This window comes from Pteropus vampyrus, unplaced genomic scaffold (genome assembly GCF_000151845.1).
Source record: "Pteropus vampyrus isolate Shadow unplaced genomic scaffold, Pvam_2.0 Scaffold116, whole genome shotgun sequence".
NCBI lineage: Eukaryota > Metazoa > Chordata > Mammalia > Chiroptera > Pteropodidae > Pteropus > Pteropus vampyrus.
Window position 1 is genome coordinate 2509788 of NW_011888897.1, and position 21951 is coordinate 2531738.

General features: G+C 47.8%; 1 protein-coding gene across 1 annotated transcript in view; it reads left to right on the plus strand.

Annotated features, from left to right (window-relative positions):
- VWF (von Willebrand factor) overlaps positions 1-21951 on the plus strand; it is a 124971-nt gene that overhangs the window by 36541 nt on the left and 66479 nt on the right. Inside the window, exons 12-16 of the mRNA XM_023533934.1 lie at positions 3533-3718; positions 4333-4548; positions 8378-8618; positions 14513-14607; positions 16948-17108. Coding sequence (XP_023389702.1) covers positions 3533-3718; positions 4333-4548; positions 8378-8618; positions 14513-14607; positions 16948-17108 — 899 coding nt within the window. The remainder of the gene's footprint in view (positions 1-3532; positions 3719-4332; positions 4549-8377; positions 8619-14512; positions 14608-16947; positions 17109-21951) is intronic.

Sequence of the window (21951 nt, forward strand, 5' to 3'; positions counted from 1 at the left end):
CTCTGTGGTCCTGGAGTCACACTGGAGAGTGAGCGTCTGCTCTCAGGGCTTCCAGATACGTTTTTCTCTGGAAATTTCCCTAGCAGGTATTGTCACTGCTGTTTTACAAAGACCGTGGCTCAGGGGGGTTGGGAGACATGCTCCGCACTGAGCGCCGACTGGTGGCAGAACTGGAACAGCTTTCTGGTGGCGTCCTTCCCACTGGACCAGTGCTTCTCACTTTTTGGTCTTCGGGTGCCTTTGCACTCTTAAAAATGATTGAGGATCCCGAATCTTTTATGAAGGTTATATCTACAGATGTTTACCAGATTATCTGTTAAATCAGAGACATTTAAATACATATTTATGAATTCGTTTAGAAATGACAATAATTAACCCGCTTATTTTGGAAAAATAACTGTTCTCCCAAACAAAAGTAAGTATTGAGAAGAATATCATTGTTTTACAAGTCTGCAAATTCCTATCACGGCTGGCTTAATAGGAGATAGCCGAAGCCTCACATCCATTTCTGCGTTCAGTCTTTTGCCATATGACATGTCATGTAGCCTCCAGAAAATGGCACCGCACACTTGTAAGAGAATGAAAGGGAGAAAGCCCAATAACACTTTGTATGATTATGAAAATAGCTTTGGCCTTGCGGGACCCCTTGAAAAGGCCTCAGAAACCCCCCATGTGTCCCAAGACCTCCCTTTGAGAATCGCCACCTGAGATTATTCCTAGGATCCCCAGAGAGTCCCCTCCTATGTCCCTGGGTCCCATGTTTCACAGTGTTTTTGGTGTAATCCTGTGATGGGCATCTGGGGTGTCCCTGATGAGACCCCGATTTCCTCTACCCTTATGATGTCATGTTCTTCCTCTTGTTTTAAAGTCCCTGAGAGAGTTCCAAATTAACTACCATTTTTCTTTGATAAAAAAGTTAACCTAATGACCACAGACCATGGAGCACGAGGAGGTTTTCTTGTTAACCTCTCATTTAGAGTTGAATGATCTATCATTTTTAGAGCAAGAAAGTGCCTTGCCTCGGGTCTCATAGCCATTTGGTTACAGAGTGAAGACTGGAACTCGGGTCTCCAGTGTCACCTTCGGTATGCTGGTCTTCCAGGGAGGTGTCCCCCCACCCCCATGAGCCCTTCCACTTTCTCAGGAACCTCCCTTGTCCCAGAGAGGGTACTCCCGATCCGTGCGATTTCTTCCCTCAGTCAGCAGGCCCCCCAACATCGGGGTGGCTGTCCTCAGGTTTCTCTGCTCTTTGTATCTCTTTGGAGAAGAGATGGGAAGACTTCTTTCTGTGGGAATGGGATGCGGGGTTGTCTTTGGGGATGGGTTTTAGTCCATTTAGCTAACAAGAAGAGGACTTCATTGGTCAAGATTCGGGACAGAAGCAGATGACCTCGTGGCTGTGGGAATGTGCTCTGTGTTTTGGTCTGGAGGAGGAAGGGAAGCATTTGTGGATGGGTCAGGAGGCAGGGGCATCACTGCGCTGACCCCTGGGGTTTGTGGGGGCTGCTCAGTGGAGGGCACTAGTGGGAGGCAGGACACTGAGAGGGGCAGGCCGAGTACACTCACCCTGAGAGGAGGCCGGTGAGGTGCTGCAGGGGCTCCCTGCTCTCCTTCCCCCCAGGGAGTTATGGGTCCCTGAGGGCTGGGCAGTCCAGGCAGCACGGCTCTGAAGGCTGGGATGCAGGGCCCAGCTCAGCCTTAGGTAGAGCGGTGTAGAAAGGACCCCCTGACAGTCTTCGTTTTGTCAGAAGTGTCACTTATCTGAGATTTATTTCAAATAGCAAGCACGTTCTCTAAGTTCCTGATGGGTTAATGTAGGGCTGGTGGCCTGACCTGGCCTGGCCTCCATAGATACACCCACTCATCTATATTGGGCAAGCTGACCCCTGAGATAAGCTGAGGGGATGGAAGAAGATATCATTTTAGAGAGTGGGGGATGGTAGCAAAGGCAGGCCTGGGCGGGGCGGGGGGGGGGTGCGGCGGTGAGTGTTAGAGAGTGGATGCTGAGACGGGGGTGAGGGGGAAGAGTCATCACCAATTTTGCTGCTTTCTTCAGGGCTGGCCTTGACTGTTGCCATTGCATTTCAGCCTGTGTCCAAAGGAGAACCTCATTCATTCACAGATTTGTTTAGTTATTCATTCAACTATTCATTTCTTCAACACATCCTCACCATTAGAGAGGCTGTGGTTACAAAGTGAAACTGAACAGAATCCTCACCTCATTTAATTTAAATTCTAATGGGAGGAGACAGACAATAAACCAAACCAACAAGTAAATTATATCATATATTAGAAGGTGATAAATCCTGGGGAGATAAATGAAGCCGTGAAGGGGAGAGGAAGTGCCAGGATTGGGAGGGGTCACATTTTAAATAGGGAGGTCAGGGAAGGGCCTGGCCAGCTAAGGTGATATTTGCAAGATAAACAAGGAAACATTACTCCATCCTCTTTCTCATTAACAATATTTACTTGGGAACATTTTATATGGATCCAGAACCGTCCAGTAGATTGTTCATCTTGCATCTTGTTGAGTCAGAGCTGGAAGCTGGATGAGGTCAGCTGAGACCCCCAGGCCAAGCACTGAGGGTCTCAGAACACAGAGAAGTCACCAGGCGATACTGATTACATGCACAGCAGGCGGCAGGGCTCTGGGGCCTCTGCCCTGCTCTGTCTTTTAACCAGGGCACTAGCCACAGAGGCCAGCAAATGCCCCCGGCTGTGCTGTGTGCGAGACAGGAGGCGTGACTCCCTAAGTTGTCCCCGAGTGTGTACTTTGGGCTCTGAAAGATGGAGAATGACACAAGCTGATGGCCTGGAGTTTGACCCCAAGACCCCTCTGGTCACCCCTGGCAGACTGCCCCAGAGTCCTCGCTAACCCCACCTCCCCCAATCACAACCCCTAGAGTTGTCTTGGCTCCTGGCCTTGTCTCCTCAATGATGCTCAGAGGCTGAGTTAAATATAGAGAGTTAGGAAGGTGTTCTTTGTCACCAAAGGTGAGCTCTGAGAGGACTTGGACCATAACTGACAGCCTGCTTCGCCCACGTGTGTGACTGATGTGAATATTCAGGAAAGGGATGTTGACTTTGCACTTGATTCCCATGGGTGTCAGGGCTCATTGGTCCGGGAGAATCTGCTCAGACCTGCCAGGGTGACAGAGAGCACACTTGCTGGGGCTTGCTCAACCTGGCTACTAGTTCCAGCTCTGTCACCTCAGCCAAGTCGTTTTCCTTCTCTGGGACTCAGAGCCACCATCAAAAATGGCTGGATAACCTCTAAAATCCCTTCTAGCACAACAGGTCTCTCTGACTCTAATGATTTAAGAGCCAGGATGAAGCTGGTGGTAAACGATACTGCAGTTAGCTTTTTTCTTTCTTCCGCAGCCTGGGGCTTAGCTGCGGTTTATTAAATTCATATTCATTTTTCACCCAGTGAACGTTTCTGATTAAAACCATCTCACTAGCAAAAGGAAGCTGTGGCTGCTCTGGCGGCAGCTGCTCCAAGGTGGCCTGCTCTCCCCGCAGCTGTCCCCAGTGTACGCGGGGAGGATGTGCGGCCTGTGTGGGAACTACAATGGCAACAAGGGCGACGACTTCCGCACCCCCGCGGGCCTGGTGGAGCCCCTGGTGGAGGATTTTGGGAACGCCTGGAAGCTGCACGGGGACTGTGAGGACCTGCGGAAGCAGCCCAGCGACCCGTGCATCCTCAACCCGCGCCTGAGTATGTGGTGGGGGGCGGGGGCAGGGGCGGGGCAGCCTTGAGGCCTCCCACTTTCCAGCGCATTCCATGGGACAGGGCACCCACCGTCAAGGGAGGGAGGCGCTTGGTTTTTACCACCAACATTTGATTATCTGCATCTGGATCATTTATTCTTCAGAGTTTCTTTCTTGAGCATCCCTGTGCCAAACCCTGGGAAAGAAAAGAATAGTACATAGTTCCTGCCTCTGGACCTTCTTTCTCAGTCTGCTGGAGCAGCAGCCATCCAAACTCAGAATTAAAATATCTTCAGATAAATGCACTGGGGTGGCCATTTGCAGATTTAACGCATCCTGGAACTATTTCTCCCTTCTGTCAGTGGGTGTGCTCTGGAAATGAGGCTTATTATTATGTATTTAAGCCAAATGTTATTAGGAAAGTACATTGGCTGTGGAAGATAAATCTCAATGATTCCCACAGCCAAGAGAAGTTGTTTTTGCGGCATGTGCTGCCGAGGGAGAATCTAGAAAGGGAGTTTCAGAGCAGGAGCCGACATGGGCCCCTGGGGTCGCAGCACCCAGGCTGTGTGGGCCCGGGCCAAGCCCGGCTCACTGTCTCTCCCCTTTTACCCCCTACAGCCAAGTTCGCGGAGGAGGCTTGCGCTCTTCTGACGTCCTCCAAGTTCGAAGCCTGCCACCATGCGGTGGCCCCGCTGCCCTACCTGCAGAACTGTCACTACGATGTCTGCTCCTGCTCCAACGGCAGGGACTGCTTGTGCAACGCGGTGGCCAACTACGCCGCCGCCTGTGCCCGGAAGGGCGTGCACGTCGCGTGGCGGGAGCCCAGCTTCTGTGGTGGGTGCCCTCCCTGCCCGCCGCCGCCTCCATGCGACCTGACTGAATCTGCTGCGGATGCCCGCAATCTCACGCACTTGTCCTTTGCAAAGCACTGCCTGTGCATTCTTGCACTGGGAGACAGGCCCAAGGCATCTGACAAGCATGGGTTTTGAGAATGGTTTATTTGCCACTTTCCCCTCCCATCTCCCAGCAGGACACGGTGCGGGGGAGGGGGGCGGGGACCGGCTCACCCATAGGACTGTCTGGCTACTCTGGCCTTTTCCAGGAGGGCAAATAGGACCCCCTTACCTGGAGGCCTAGAACCTCGGTGTCCCTGCCAAGCAGAGCGTTCCTGTGGCTGCTGCCACCTAGTGTTGGCTTCATGTACAGCCAGACTATGAAGTGAGCGAGTCCTTGCGCCCCCGAGGGGCTGGTGAAAGCAATGGGAAATGCACACACCAATCCTTTGCTCTTAACTTCAGGCTAACAGTCCAACAAGTTGGTGGACTCCTGGCCCAAATATTGGGCATTGTACAGTTATATAAAGTATATCAAATGAGTGACATCATTACTCCTAGCTGACTTTGGAGCCCTGTTAGGTCTGTGGCACCAGAGTTGGAATCTACTCCATGCTCTGGTCCGGAGTGGCTGGATTGTGTTTACTTTTTGTTGTTATTGTCATTGCTCTGGGGACATTTACTGAGTGCCCGGTGTGGTCAGGCAATGTCAGTGATGTAGAGCCTGAATCTTCCTTTTTGAGGCACAGATGGAAACTGCTTCCCTACTAGGTGCCTATCGCACCGAGTGAACGGATAATCAGATCAAGGCAGGGGCAACCAAGGAAGGCTTCTGGAGGTGGTGCACCTGACTAGCTCTTAAAGGCCACTTTCTTGGCAGAAAAGAGTTGTTTCTGATGGTGGAATAGTAGCAGTGATGTGTAGTTGTGAGGAAGGTATTCCGGAAGGATGGAGTATAGTGGATATTCTGATTTTTCAGGCTAGGTAGATGTGTTTGGAGACCAAAATGTTGGTGGTCCTGACAGAAGCAGGAAAATAGGAGCCATGAGAAATGTTGGAAGGACTTAATATCATGTATTTGAAGCAAGTTTTAGGTATGGGGGCTCTAGAAGTGTCACTATTTGGTGTTTATGAAGCCTACTCATGTTTCTAGTCTGAGCGATCTCATAAAGAAAAGAGAGCAGAGACACACGTAAGGATGAAAGGGAACAAACATGTAGATCCATACAGTTGTGTCCTCCATCCCTCTAAGCTCTGGGATGACATAGAGGGTCACGAGTTAGCAGCTGGAAGAACTAAGGCTGAAAGCTTGTTGGCTCTTTGCCTGTGACTTTCTAGGTATGTGACCTTGAGCCTTTTACTTCATCCTTCCAGACTTCAGGACCTCATCAGTGTTTGCTGTTTGGAAATTAGGGAAAGTAATGAGGGGTAAATGACACACTGTTTATGAATCTGCTTTGCTTGTCCACCAATATTAGAAATTGTGTGTTATCAGTGTGCTGTAGAACCAAGGGATTTCCTAGTTTGGGATGTTCTCCCAGAATGCTGAGAGCTTACCAAAATATATTTTAATCTCCTAGGAGCAGCTGTTCTTAACCTTCACTGAGAAGAGAACAAAAGGAAATGGGCTGACACAGCAGCATCAGGGACTGAGACTGGGTTAGAGTTCTGCTCCTGAGGCTTTAAGATACAGCAGAAAGTGTGGTGTCCAGAGACTTTTAAGGACAAAAGGGATCTGTCTCTCTGGCTTTGTGTGAAGGTGAACCAGAGAAAAGGCCAGCCAGATGGCCTTGGGTTGTTCCCGTGAGCCCAAGGAGGGTGGGTAGGACTCCTGGGTTCATTCTGTTTCTCATTTTCCTTTCGGAGAAATAAACAGAGCTCCCTAAACCACTGACTCCATCCAGAAGAGGTCATCAACCGGGGACACTCATGGAGCATGGACCCATCACGTAGCTACTTTGTGGGATGCTGTGAGGAGATTTGGGAGACAGATGCACATATTTTTCTTATAAATTGGTTGTTCCCTTTGGGAAGACAAGGCTATAGGCTCCTTGAAGGCAGGGGCCAAGTATCACCATCTCTACATCCCTACGCTGAGCACAGCCCCTGGCACCTGGTGGGAGCACACTAAGCGTCTGATAAACTGAGATGTGCATTACTTCTTCTGGGGAAGTAGGCCACAGGAAAAGTTTAATGTGGCTCTGAGCCAGCTCCAGAGACAGTCTGTCAGAGAGTAAAAACTCTCAGGTCCAGCTGCTCCTTAGTGGGTGAAATGTGCCCTCATCACCATGGATTCAATGGACTGAAGGGGTTTTCCATCTCTGTTGCCCAATGTGCCTCATCTTAATCCTTTCTCTAAATATTTATCCTGTGACCCAACTCCTCTTCTGGTTCATGTCTAATATGGTTAGAGAGCCCCCTCCGTCCCCCAGCTACTTTCAAATACCAAGCCCAGAGCAGATGCAGGAGGGGAGGGCTGCAGGGGCTCTCCAGAGGACCTCTGACCCTATTTCTGAGGTTTATGGCAGGGTTTCCTTTCACAGTGTCTCTGAAATGCACTGTCAGTGGGTTTCACTGTAGAAATGTATTGCACCAGGGAAGGGAAGGATTCTAATGGTCCTAGGAGGCGTGTCCCCAGAGTGAGGTTCTTATTTCTCAGATAACAGCTGGTCAGCAACAGGAAAGCATTTTGCTTTTCACGCCTCCCAGTAAAACGTTTCACCATCGGGGTACTCATGAGACCTCTGTGAGCCCAGAAAGTGGGTTATGTGTTGGCCAGAATCCAGGAGGGCAAGTTCTTCTTAGGCCCAAACCTTTGCCTGGAACACCCCTCTCACCTGGAGCCTGCTGAGCTGGGGCTGTGTTTCCCCAGTCATTAGAATGTAATAACAGCAGAGAACGTTTACCACACGCTGGGCATCGCTCTAAATGTGTTAGCTCACAACCTTTGCACCCACCCAGGTGGGTAGTGTTATTGTATTCCAGGGAGGGAACTGCTCAAAGCCACATCACTAACTAATGGCAGAACTGGGGCTTGAACCCAGGAATTTGGGATACGGATCCCCTCTCTTAGCTGCTTTGCCACATTGTCACGCTTCCTTTCAGCTTTTGCCTGTTGTGCTGTTTCTATGTGGGAGGCCAGGGAGAATGAGGGCTGTGGGTGGTTGGATGCTGCCTGCTTTGCTGGGGTAGGTATGAGTGTCCCTGCTCTTTGTGACTGGCATGTTTTCAACAGCATGGTTCCTGAGGGATTTTTTTTTTTTTTTTTTTTTAGAGTATAATGATTAAGAGCTTTTCGGTCATAGGAAGCTAGGTTCAAATCCTGCCTCTGCTTCTTTCTGTGAGGCATGACCCTCACAAATTCCTTAGCTTAAGCGTCAGTTTTCTTACCTGTAGTAGAAAGGAGGTTATGAGATCTAACTCACTGAGAGAGGCATAAAAAGCATGAAATCTGTGTGAAGAGGAAGAGATTCAGTAGGTGCTCAATTAATGGTTGCCATTTGTTGTTATTATGATCACGAGAGACATACCCTTGCTTATCACTCCTAGTTCTTGTTAATAGTCACAGCTTTGCCATCCACCAGGATTTCTACTAGGTTTTGAGAATTCAGAGACAACCGAGCTGATTCTGCTGGTTAGGCAGAGACAACGCGGGCATCTCTAACTATAGCAGACATTTGCGAGCATAGAAATACGCTTTTGCTCATAGTGGGAAAGGAAGGCAGTGACCATACAGATATAATTGGGGGATTAAAGCTGTAAGGGGTGGCACCCCAAGTCCTAAACTATAGTCCTTGTTATCTTAATGTTTCCCTCTGCTTCTCTCCCAGCGCTGAGCTGCCCGCAGGGCCAGGTGTACCTGCAGTGTGGGATCCCCTGCAACCTGACCTGCCGCTCCCTGTCCCACCCGGACGAGGAATGCAACGAGGTCTGCTTGGAGGGCTGCTTCTGCCCCCCAGGGCTCTACCTGGATGAGAGGGGAGACTGTGTGCCCAAGGCCCAGTGCCCCTGTTACTATGATGGTGAGATCTTCCAGCCCGAAGACATCTTCTCAGACCATCACACCGTGTGGTAAGTGCAGGCGGCAGGGCCAGGGGATAGCAAAATGGTTCTCCAAGTCCTTCATGTCACAGATGAGACTCAAGAAGGGAAGTGACTCGTCCAGGGGACCACAGCAAGTCAGAGCAGAGCTGGGGCTTCACCCAGGTCTTCTGACTTCCTTACTTTGCAGGGAACTAGCACACCAGGCTGGCAGTAGGAATCCTTGAGCTTTATTGCCAACAATTACGTGTTAGACCCCATTTCCCTGCTCTGGGTCTCAGTTTCCCTTTTATAGAACAGGATGTGGGAGCTTTCCCTATCCTGCTCCCCTTCGGCCTCCTGTCAGGGTCTCAGGCAGAAGCAATTGAACTAGAAGAAAATACACCCCAGAAGCATTGCCTTAGTGGTGCATTGCTATCCTGACTCACTATTGTGCATGACCCTGAAAAATACAGTCCCGGGTACTGGCTAGAGACTGGCGGTCTAAAGATGAACCAGACAGTGTGGGCCCCAGAGAAGCTGACAGTCTACCTGGGAGACCAGTTAAAATGTCCTGATTATGGAAAATTTCAAACACATAAAAGAAAGAGAATAGTGTAAGGAGCCCTAATGCAACCATCTTGGCTTCATGATTATCAGCACTTGTCATTCTTATTTTATCTCTTCTCTCCTCCCCTACTTGTCTGTAATAATTTATAGGAAATCTCAGATATTATATTGTTACATCTGAAAATACTTCAGTATGTATTTTTAATAGATAAGCACTTAAAAAAATAAACTTAACCATAATTCCATTATTAACCTAAATATTAACAATTCCCTAATAACATCTAATATTTATTCTGTATTCACTTTTTCCTAAGTGTCTCAAAATGTCTTTTTATAATCAGTTCATTCAAATCAAGATCCAGACAAAATCTGCCCGTTGCATTTGGTATGAAACTTTTTCTCATCATTCTGGAGATTAATTTGCAGCCCCTTCCAATTGCATGTGCCCAAAGCAGATTGTTTACACTTATATGAAAACAGTATGGCCATCGGACCTGAATTACAGTGAAAAGTGTTATATATTCCTGAAAGCTGTGACCTCTTCAAGGGTAGAGAACGTATGTCAGGCCCTGATCCCCAACACCTAACATAGTTCTGCAAAAAAATAGGTACAACCAATATTTACTGAGATAAAATAGCTATAATATTTGGTAGACAGAACATATCAGAGACATAAGACCCCTACTCATTCGGAACAGGAAGGATTGCTTCCATTCAGGAGGAGTTGAGGAAGACTCAATGCGAGAGGTAGCTTTTGAGTTTGAGGAGAATACTAACAGCTGAGATGGGGTGGAATAATGGGGGGGGGGTGCGCTTTGTAGGAGGAGCTGGGGTCCTGGCACTAAAACACAAGAGGAGTACTCAGCAATCACCAAGGACAATCTTCAGTGGAAACATATGTTGTATGAAGGAAAGATAAGACAGGAAGGAAGTCGAGACCAGGTTCAGGGGGTCTTTGAAAGACAGGATGAGGACTGGTGCTTGAACAATAGGCAGTGGGACCTTGGAAGGTTTGAGCACAGATCAAATAGGATCAAAGTGTAGCTTCAGGGAGTGGGTTCTGGAAGCTACATGAGATTTGAAAGCAGGGAGCTCAGTTGTGGGAAGATGTTGACACAGCCTGGCCAAAAGGTGCCCTGGGCAGGCAGTAGCGGTGTAAATGGAGACTGGGGACAGAGGTGGGGACAGAGGTAGGGACATTGGGAAGCAAACAACCTGGGAGGGTGTTTGGGAGCAGGAGGTTTGTTGAAGATGGCCCCAGGGTTTTGAACTTGAATGCTTAGGGGAGCAGTGCCGTCCAGAACAACAAGAGGGCTCTTTGTAGATTTGGCTTTGACCTTGATGACTTTGAGTTACCAGAGGGCATCTTGGTGAATGAATGGAATCAACAGCTGGAGGTAAGTGTTTGGAACTTGAGGGAGAGATTGAGTCTGGAGAAAAAGATTTGTATGAAGGTAACGGTGATAGGCATAGGAATAGCTAGGCTTGCTAAGGGGAGTGGACTGAAGAGCAAAAAAGAGAACTGAGTCTAGAATTTGGGGGAATGTACAGAGGGCCAGAAGAAGAGAAAGAGGATCTCATGAGAGAGGCAAAAAAAAAAAAAAAAAAAAGCCAGCAAAAAGAGCAGAACCAGGACAAGGTCATATCATGGAAGTAAACAGAGAATGATATCTTCTGTTGGTTTGAGCTTTTGGCCTTAGCCCAGTGGTTGTTTTACTACAATTGTCTGGCTACAGTTTTCAAGGTGTTTCTCTCTGGGACCTTAAAATCAATCACACCGTTAGGCAGCCAAAGCTTGCTTTTTAACGAAGGAATTTGAGGCTTAGTGGGATTATCACTTTGCCAGATCATCCAGCAAGTGACTAGACCTAGGGACTGTTGAACTCTTTATGTTATGTGGAGAATAAGCTGTTGAATTTGGTGATCAGAAGGTCATAGTGTTTCACTAGTATGGTAAGGAAAGAAGCCAGAAGGTAGGAGGCTGTGTCGACTTGGAGGAGAATAAGCGTCACTGGTTATTTTTACCAGTTTAGAGGCACAAGGAAAGTGAGAGATAGGATGTAGGAGCTCCCGGGTGAACAAGGCGGAGGGAACGGCCCTGGCTTCAGGCTCTTTTCAGAGCCTGCACATCAGCGATCTCATTTTTCCATCTCTCTCTCTCAGGCATCAGGGCCAAACACTATGGACCACCCTGTTTCTCTACTTCATTTAGAAACTAAGATTTCATGGAGTATGTGAGCCAGAGGGAACTCAGGGCTTATCTATGGCTGTAGATTTTCCTGTTTTAGACAACACACTAAAGAATGAGCCTAGCTGGGCAAATGCTAGTGATGCTCATGACAGAGTGGCAGGAAGGTGTAAACACACATGACCTGGAAGTTTCAAACATGGCCTGGAATGATGACCATGTGGCCATCAAAAAGCCATCACAGTAGAGTGCTTCAACTACTGCAGGCCAGGCTCTGGGCAGGAGTTGATTTTTAACCTACCTCTATTTTTTTTTTTTTTTTTTAATAAAATTAAGCTTTTGGGTCATGTCCAAATGACAGACAGAACATGACATTTGGGGAAGGATAGTTTTTAAATCAGGGGTTATTTAAAACACCAGAAGGCGTAAGTCCCTCTGCATGTACCCAGAGAGAGAAGGGCTGATTCTCTTGTTCATTCAACAAAGTTTGATCCAACAATAGTCACATTAAAAATGCTCAGAATCTTTGTAATCAGAGAAACGCAAATTAAAACAATGCATATTACTTCCTATCTATTAGACTGGAAAAATTTGAAATCTGGATAATGCCAGGTGTTGACAGGGATGTGGGACCTGGGCCCCTGATTTGCTGCTGGTAGGACATAGATGAACTCGAATACTCCCAGTGTCTTTCCAAAACCTAAGTCTGATTATGTTCCGTCTTTGCTCAGAATCCTTCAATATCTTCCCTCACTGGGCCTTAGGATAAAGATGAAATCCCTACTCTGGCCTCCCAGCGCTCACATGATCCGACCCCACCTACCATTCTCCTCTCCAACCCCATGGCCTTCTTTTAATCTTGAAGGGCATTGCTCCATTCAAATCCAAGGTCAGTTGCACCTGGAGAGCAATTGGCACAGTATGTGCAGATTAGATATTCATACCTGATATTCCCTCAGTTCTGTTCCTGGGCACATATACGAAAGACATTCTTGCACACGTTCTTAAGGGTGCATGTATGAAGATATTAATCACAGCCATGTTGGTGACAAGGAGTAGATGACAATCTGTGTCTATCATTGGGAGGATGAATAGGTAAAATGTAGTGGACGCACACTGCAGAGCATCGTGCAGCTTTAGAAGCACCAGAGAAGTAGGACATGTATTAACAGAATCTTCAACACATGGCACTGAATGAAAAAAGCAAAATGCAGTGGGATATATAAGATAATACTGTTTATATACATCAAACATACATGCATGCGAAACAATCATATATTTTATAAGAATATACTCAGGCAGGCATATATTAAACAAATAAGATTGTATTATCTGTTGTTGCGTTAAAAATCACCCCCAAATTTAACAGGTTAAAACAATAAGCATTTATAACCTCACATAGTTTCTAAGGGTCAGTATCTAGGAGCAGCTCAGCTGGGTGGTTTGTCTCAGGTTCTCTCATAAGGTTACGGTCAGGCTGTTGGCCAGGGCCGCAGTCATCGGAGGGTTGACTGGGGCTGGAGAGTCCATTCCCAGCTCATTCGCATGGCTGTTGGCAGGAAGCTTCAGTTCCTCGCCATGGGGACCTTTCCATGTGGCTGCTCATGACACAGTTCCTCCAGACTGGGTAATCTTAGAGAGAGCACAAAGACGGAAGCCACAGTCTTGTATAACCTAATCTTAAGTGACATGCTAGGTCACCGTTGCCATGTACTATTGGTCACACAGACCAACCTTGGTACAACGCAGGAGGAGACTACACAAGGGTGTGACCACCAAGATGTGAGGATCATAGGGGGCCGTTTAGGAGATAGATACCAAGAAAATAGTTGCCCATGATAGGAGAAGGGGTTGGGATTAGAGGGGAGGAATAAAAGAAACATTTTAAAAATTATTGTGTACTTTATGCTGGATGCTGGGGATACAGTGGTGAGCAAGAGCAGTCATGGCTTCTGCCTGCTTGGATCTTGTTATAGTCCAGCGACAGAGAGAGATGGTAACCAAATACAAACTCAAATACAGCTAAACTTACACGTGTGGTAAGTTCTAGGAAGAGAAGTATGTGGTCTAAGAAAGCTTGAAATGGGTTGGGGACAAAGAAAGGTGTGTGTGTGTGTGTGTGTTGGGCAGAAGTGACATCAGATCAGAGGTAACGGTGTATGCAAAGCCCTGTGTTTGAAGGGAGCAATATACCTTTCAGATTAAAAGACGGCCATGGGATTGGTGACTGGAGAGGTCAGACAGTGTGGGGCCTGGGGAGGCTATGGTAGGGATTGGATCTTTATCCTAATACCTAGAAGGGGGAGCTATTGAAGAATTCCAAGCAGGGATGTGGAATAATCAGATTTAGGTTTCGGAAAGATGCTGGGGCTGCCCAGAGGAGTGTGTTTTGGAGAGAGGCAAGACTAGGTGCTGTGGCATCAGTTAGAAAGCTTTTTCATTGTCCAGGTGAGAGGCGATGGTGGCTCAAGGCAATGGAGATAGAGAAGTGGATATGAATTCCAGGGATGTTTAGGAGGTAAAGTCCAAGTGCTTGGTGATGGGTCAGATGTAGGAGGTGGGGAGAAGACAGTGTCAGGGCTGATCCCCGGGTTGTGACACCGGGTGGATGGAGGTGTCATGCAATGACTCAGAGCCCCGGATGACTGGCTTGGCGGGGGGTCCTGAGTTCAGTTTTGGACATACTGAGTTCAAAGTGCCTGTGAGACACCAAACGTGGCAATCCTATGTCACAGGCATTTGAGTGTATGGGTTCCGGGTTTCAAAGGTGAGCTCCAAGCCGCTGATGTGAATGTGTGAGTCATCTCTGGAGTGGAAGCCGGGGCGTGGGGGACACACGGTGTGGGAAGCAGAGACGCTAGGATGGCCCCAGCAGACGAGGGTGAGTATAGTGAGGCCGAGGAGGAGCCACCGGCAACTTGGAGGAAAACCAGGAGAAATTAAAAAAAGATTTTCTAGAAGAATGGAGTAGACAATAATGATGAGGAACATTGAAGGGAATCAAGTAGGAAAAGAACTGAGAGCAGGTCCATTGGGGTTAGCGACACAGTGGTCGCTGGTGGCCTTAGCAAGCTGTGTTTCAGACGAGTTACGGGATCGGGAGCCCAGGGAGGAAGCGGGAGGTGAAGATACAGAGACAGCAAGTGATGCTGCTCTTGCAAAGCCGGGCTGTGGTTTTTCTTCGCAGCTACTGTGAGGATGGCTTCATGCACTGTACCACGAGCGGAGCCCCGGGAAGCCTGTTGCCACAAACTGTCCTCGGCAGTCCCCTGTCTCACCGCAGTAAGTAGTGCCCTGGAAGGGCTCTTCACCTCCCTCTGCCCAGACTCCTCGCGTGAGGAGTCGGGGAGAGAGCTGGGCTACTGTCTGATGTGCATGTCCGTTCGGACACGTGTCAGGATTGCCACAATTTCTGTGTTTGCGTGAGTGACTTTCAGGCCTAGACAGGCCTCGGCATGTGTAAGTCCAAGTTATGGAGGCTGGAAGAGTTTTATTTGGTGACTTGAGAAAGACTGAATTTTCTGCAAGATGGATTCAGTGAGACCTCCAGTTTGCCCATGGTGACCTAACCCAGGGAGTTAAGGACGTGAATGAGGTGGTCGCCTTGATTGTGGTGAAAACCACCCTCCTTTAATGGCGTCCTTTTTCCTAAGGACTTGTCAAGGACACCTCTTTTGAAAGCTTCTCAGATGGATTTGAAAGAGGGGGGTTCAGACCTGTTGCTCTTAGTCTGAAGGTCTTAATAGTTGTTGCTATTTAAGGACAAGGCCCAGAGGGAGGAGGGGCTGACCTGGTCGGTGGGACCATATTCACATTAACGGACCAGGAGGGCCTTATTGGTTTCCAGAAGGATCATCTTTGCTTAGAAAGGATTCTCCCAGTAGGTGGGAGAGATACCTTTAGGCAGATAAATGGGATATTTTCAACCTCCAGCTTGACCTCTTCTCTCTCTGCCTCTCACTTTCCTCAATGCCCTCTCTCCAAGTGACCCAGCCCTGCGCCATGTGTTGGCCTTCCAGCTCGCCCTGGGTGAGAATTCTGGTCTCCCTGCATGCCTGATTGTGGAGCGTCTCAGCCTGGAGCTGGGGCAAGATCCCAAGCACATGGATCCCTCGCAAGTTGAAATCAAAACACGTGACCTTGTCCTATTCAGTCTGGGCTGCTGTAACAAAATACCACAGACTGGGTGGCTTATAAACAACAGAAGCTTACTGCTCACAGTTCTGGAGGCTGGAAGTCTGAGACCAGAGTGCCGGTATGGTTAGGTGAGGGGCCTCTTCCCGGTTCATAGCTGATGCCTTCTCACTGTGTCCTCACATGGTGGAAGGGGCTAGAGAGCTCTGTGGAGTCTCTTTCATAAGGGCACTAATCTCATTCATGAGGACTGAACCCTCATGACCTACTGACCTCCCAAAAGCCTCATCATCTAATGCCAACATGTGGATTTTGGGGGGGACACAAACATTCGGCCCATAGCCAACTTCAAGGTCACTAAGTCTTTTTTCTTCTTTATGCTGTCTCTCATTGTAGCGTCTTTTCCACACCCCCCACTCCCTTCTGTTGCATTCTGCCTCCTGGGTCTGGCTTTAATGCTTCCTCTTGCTCAGAGTCTTTTAGGGCATTCACTGGAGGGTGTCTATTTCTAAGTCAGAAAGTTACTAGAATTTTGTGTGATTTGGAAAAGCCATTTGACCTTTTAGGATTTTAATTTCCTAAAAAAAGTTTCCATGTAAAAATAAGGCTGGAAATTCTGGCTTTCTGGTCCACAAGAGATAGTAAGTGCTATATAGAGTAAGATATAAATGCTACGAGGTGCATCAGGTTTCTGCAGGAAAGGTGCTGTATCATCATCCTTTCTTCAGTCAGCCGCTGATACTTGCTAATTGTCAGGAGAGAGGATACATCAATGAACAAAGCAGACAAACCCCCTGCCTTCACAGAGCATATATTCTAGTGGGTGGGGTCAAGGTGAAGGTGGGGTGGAAAAATAAATAAATGAAACATGTAGTATATCAGGTGGTGATATCAGATGGTGATCAGATGGACAGTGACACAGCAGGGAGGGCAGGTGGGCGTGTCGGGGGGGTGGGTATTGCCAGTGTAGAGCGGGCGAGATGGCCAGTGGCTGGGCCAGTGAGGATGACACGCGAGCAAAGCAAGTCTTCTTTAAAGTTTTTGTGACTAAATTAGGGGTAACCATTTTAGGACGGTCCTGTGGGGGCCCACAGAAGTTCCTTTTTAATACCCAAACCCAGGTCCTCTAAAGCCTGGGTCTGGACATTTCTGTAATGCATCCTTATTCAATGCAGCCTGCTGAAGCAGGATCAAGGGGGTTGTGGAGTGTGGCCAGCAGAGGGATGCTGGGATCTGAGAGGCACCTCCAGCATAGGCGGAGGTCAGAGGCTCAGGTGAGTAGGTGAGGCTGCCATCACAGTCCCATACAAGGACCTGGCGTAAAGCTAGACCTGGTTGGAGATTGGGCAGCTCCTCACTCACCCCAGGGAGTGGGCAGCTCAGTGTCTCAGAAATTGAGTGACTACACCTTGGGGACCAAAGGACAGCGTGAAAGTAGATCCACCCACTCCATCACTGATGGCCTCTTTGATTTTTTCTGTCTCCAAGGCAAAAGGAGCTTGTCCTGCCGGCCCCCCATGGTCAAGTTCGTGTGTCCTGCTGACAACCCACGAGCGGAAGGGCTGGAGTGTGCCAAAACCTGCCAGAACTACGACCTGGAGTGTATGAGCATAGGCTGCGTCTCCGGCTGCCTCTGCCCCCAGGGCATGGTGAGCCGCCCACCACTGGCAGGAGTTGGCAGCCTTCCATGTCCCTATGGACAGAGGGGAAGAAACAAGAGCTAAGCCAGGATGGTAACAGGGTGGCGGTGGTGATGGGGACAGGGGTGGGGGAGAGTCCTCTGTGGCTCAGTCAGTTGCACAAGTCAGGGAAAGTGTCTGAGTTGATCCTCGTGAGATCAGACAAAAATACAAGGATTTAGCACACAGAGGTGCCAAGCAAGGATTTCCAGAAAATACTTACAAGTGAAAACAGGCATTTCCACTAGAATTTGGAAGCAAAGCAAGGATTTCCAGAAAATACTTAAAAGTGAAAACAGGCATTTCCGCTAGAATTTTCTCAAGGGCTTTGTTCCATTGCGTGAAGCGAAGAAGACACACATATTTGCATATGATTTGCATATACTATATGTATGAAACTTCCTGTTTCAAGAGGAGGCATTGATGTCCCTGTCACGCCATCAGCAAGCCATGGGTCCAACATGTCCCTTCTTCACACTGAGCCTTGTTTTCCTCCTCTATAAAGTGAGTTGTGAGGTCTTGGCCAGCTCTTAACATTCCATGATTCTGCGACTGGAGCTGCAAACATGCAAATGGTGGCCAGCAGCTTCTTGGAGGCCAGGAGTGGCCCAAGGAGGCTCCTATGTGCCTCTTGGTGGTGACAATGTCTGAGCACATCCAAGCTTCCTTACCTCCCTCCCAAGTCTAATCTTAGGCCAATTTGTTTTAAATATATTATACAAATATTATTCTTGTCACCCTGAAGGATGCATCTTCTGGGTTTTTCCCTTTCAAATGCATCCCGTCTTCTTGCTTTCCCTGACTCTAATTCCCCAGACCCAGAGCGAGTGGTGAGGGGCAGGGGTTGTAGAGGTTAGAATGGGAGGGAGCAGTATGGCTCTCATATGGCTGTATGGGCATGAATCATGCCCAGGCCTCAACTGGAGAGGCAGTGTCCTGGGCCATGGGAGCTACCAGTGTTCTGTGGTGGGCACTTGGACCCACCACCGGTGGCACTCAGGAAGACTGCCAGTTGGCTGTGTGCAGGGCAGATGGTCTCTCTCCTTCCCTCCAACCCTTTCTCCTCCAAGACAGAGAAACTAGCTGTTATTCATTCTCCCCTGGGCGTTCTGTTTTAGCCTCTCAGGATTCTGGAACCGTCTTTTCTAATGAGGGAGCTAGAGATTGGCCAGGGAGCACCCCCAAACTGGAAGGTCTTGTTTGGTGCCTTAGCAGAAGGTGACTATTCAAAGAGGTAGATAAGGAGGAGGAAGCTCAGACCTGGACAGCGTCAGAAATAGGAGAGGGGAGGGCAAGCTTCCATGTTGCTCTTTTTATCCAAAGGGCCCCTTGTTTTGAACGTCCCATCGCCATACCTGGAGGTGAAATTTTCTGGCGAGAAAAGGGATATCCCTCAGGAGATTATGTCAGCATCAGGGACTCGTCAATGAACTTTATTTTCATGAAGGAAACAGTACAGATAGTCTTGAATATTAATAACTACAATCATTGCATTATTGTCTCAAAGCCCCAGTAGAGAGTGAGACCTCGAGTGCAGGGTGTGGACGCACTGTTGGGTGGGAGCTCTTGGGCATTCCTGAAGCCTCTGGTATGCATTCTGAGGACAGTCTAGGTATCTGTCATATGACGGGTGTCTTTCACCTCAACTGCCGGGGACTGTAAACTCGAAAGCTCATAGTGTAAGAGATTGGGTTATTTTCACAACTGCTTCATTACAATGCCGACTAACGTGCAAATTGTTGAGGCCAGGTTCAGCAGAGCAGAAAAGTTCTGGTGATTTATTAAGTGTACAGTGTGTTGGCTGCTGCATAGGACACGTGTTCTTGGCCACAACGCAGAGAAAAAGGAGCTAGAAACACCCTGTTTGGGCCTGTCGGATGGTGCAGACATCCTCCCCACGGGTGTTTCTCGGCTCGGCCCCACAGCCCCTGCGGAAAGTGGCGAGGTCGTGGCATGTTACCGAGGGTTTGCGGGGAGAGGTCAGGGATTCTGCATTCTGAGGACTTGAAAAGGGGAAGGAAGCAGTTCTTTCCTGGGGGGCAGACCTACTGAGAGCAGAAGGAGCTCCGAGTGGGATCAGGGGTCAGGGGGCCAAGCACTCAGTCCAGGCTTCACAACTGTCTCGCTCCTTGCTCGTGCACAGTCATCCACTCTTTCTCAGAGCCTCCGCTGCCTCACCTGTAACACGGACACATGATTCCTGTCCTGCCTTCATCACACATCGGCTGTGGGCCTGAAGGAGCTGTGTGTGGAAGCACCGTTAAAACCAGAAAGTGCTATAGAATCGTAGAAATAGCTTTAATCATTGTTTTTGTAAATAACCAAGGCTCAGTCTCAGAGGCTGTGTCGTTCACCTCCCCTCCTGTCCACAGGAGAGACCTGCGAAGGACCCGTTCTCTTAACTCTCTGACCTGTTGAGGACCAACGCTTTTATAAATATGATAGAAAAGAATGATCAGAAAAGTGAAGCAAAAAAGCAATGGCATGCAAAACATGAACTTCCCCCAATTTTTATTAGACAACAGACATGATCCATTAGTCAGATTGCCATATGGTTTCCTAAACACCTTCTCCCCATTTCTGTGCTTAGATCATGACAGACCGGCCGGCGCTGGTCCTTGGACCGCACTTTGAGCAGCGCTGCTCTCGGTTGTTGCCTTTCTTCTTTCAAGGCATCTCTCGATGTCCATTGTTAGGCCAGCAGCACCTGTTTGAAAATGTTGGGATCGGGGGAGAGCCCCGTCTTGTGCTCTGTTCCAGGCCTGGCACCTGCTTAGAGTAGAGATTTTCTAGTCCACAATTTGCAGGCTCCATCTACTCCTGCCGCTGGTGCAAAGGTCTCTGCATAGAACAGGAGGGTTGGGGTGCTTTTGGTAAGTGGTCAACACCCTGATAAATGGTTAGTGGAGAAGCAGCATGGGAAAGGCATTGAATTGAAGTTACAAAATTCTAGGTTTGAATCCCAGCTCCTAACATTTACTTAAGAGTGGCAAGTCACTTAAATTCTTTGTGTCTGTACAATTGGATTAGAAGGGTTGTTGAGAGGACTAAATAGGACAGTGGCAGACACATGGAAGTTGCTTATAAGCAGTGGTTTAATGGCTTATAAGCAACAAAATAAGTTCAAGGAGGAAAATCATGAATTATGAATCAAGATGCTATAGAAAATTAGCGGACATTGGAAGCAAGGTTTTGAGACATCAGGGTCCACATTCTGAGGCCCACTAGATCAATAAAATGAGGGGGTTGTGTGAGAAAATTTCCCAAGTCATTTTCTTTAGTTCAAAGGTATTTGAGTGAACTACGTCTTCAAGTTAGAATATTACCTAAGTCTACCACGAGGTGGCAGCAAAGCACAATCCACTGCCCACTGCTCATTTCTCATTCCAGCCACAGCTGGAATCCTCTCCAGAAGCACCATCAAGAGAGAGAGAGAGAAAGAACCCCAAAGTCATTTTGGTTAACAAGCAAGAGCTTTAAAAAAAGCTTACAACCTTATTAATCCTCCTGGGAAGTCATTCACACCTTAGTGTGAATTATTTCATCAGAGTTTTCTTCCCAGCAAACCTCTAGTTGAAAAATCAGCTGCGTTGAGCTGGAAATATTGATGGGGTGGGAAAATGAACAAAGGACGGTTGGGAGGTAGAAAGGGTTTTGGAGAATGGGTCAGTATTGCGTTCATGTATTGGGGGTGGGGGAATGTGGCCTTTTCAGAGAAGAGTAACAAAATCAATTTTTTTTCTACTTCATAATTTTTCTTAGGGCTAAGACCTGATACCATGTTCCCAGCATGAACCATTCTTACTCAAGATGCCATGAGTTGATAAACAATAGCGACAGCTATTTCTGCCTGTTTTCTTCTGAAATCTTTGAAGGACATTTGTCAGCTTTATCTTATTCTCCTCCTGGTGTGACAAAAGACAAACAGTAGGCAGAGATGGATCTCTTCCTTTTAAACATGAAGTTTAAGTGACTTTCTACAAAATTTCCTCATGGACTGCTATGCTAGCCTATCCTATGTGTCTGGCCAGTTCTCGTCTAGACCCTGATCATCCTCTGCATTGTTCCTTTATCGTTCTATCTCCTAGGTTTCTTTAGTGCCTTAGGACTCTGAGTGTTCCTGGCTGGACTGCTGTGATTTGATCTTTTCTCTCAAGTTGGGAGCCTCCTGCTGAGGTGTGGCCATGAAAACTCTCCTCTCCTTTTAAGGTTGTGTTTTGTCTGCTCTCCAGCTTTGACTTATGGATCTATTCCCTCTGCGGTCTTTATAACAGTCCTCGTTCAATATCGAGGTCCTATTTTTTATTAAAATATAGTTGACATACAATATTATTATTTCATGTGTATGACCTAGTTATTCAACCTTTATATGCCTAATGAAGTGATCATCACAATAAGTCTAGCGCCCACCTGACACCGTACAAAATTATTATATCATCGGCTTTATTCTCTACACTGCACGTTACAACCTCATGACTTTTTTATGTTATAACTGGAAACGTGCACCTCTTATTTCTCTTTACCTTTTTTATTTTGCCCTTTCCCCAACCCCCTTCCCCTCTGGCAACCATTAGTTTGTTCTCTGTATCTATGAGTCAGTTTCTGTTTTGTTTCGTTTATCATTTGTTTTCGTTTTTAGGTTCCACACATAAGTGAAATCCTACAGTCCCATTTGTAATCCACCAATTAGTAATCTCCTTTTACTAAAATAAGTCAGGGCAGAGAGGAGCCATATGGTTGTCAGTGAGAGCACAGAAGGAGGTGGCAACATAATCTCATGGCCAAGCTGGGATTTGAGTTTTATGTCCACCGG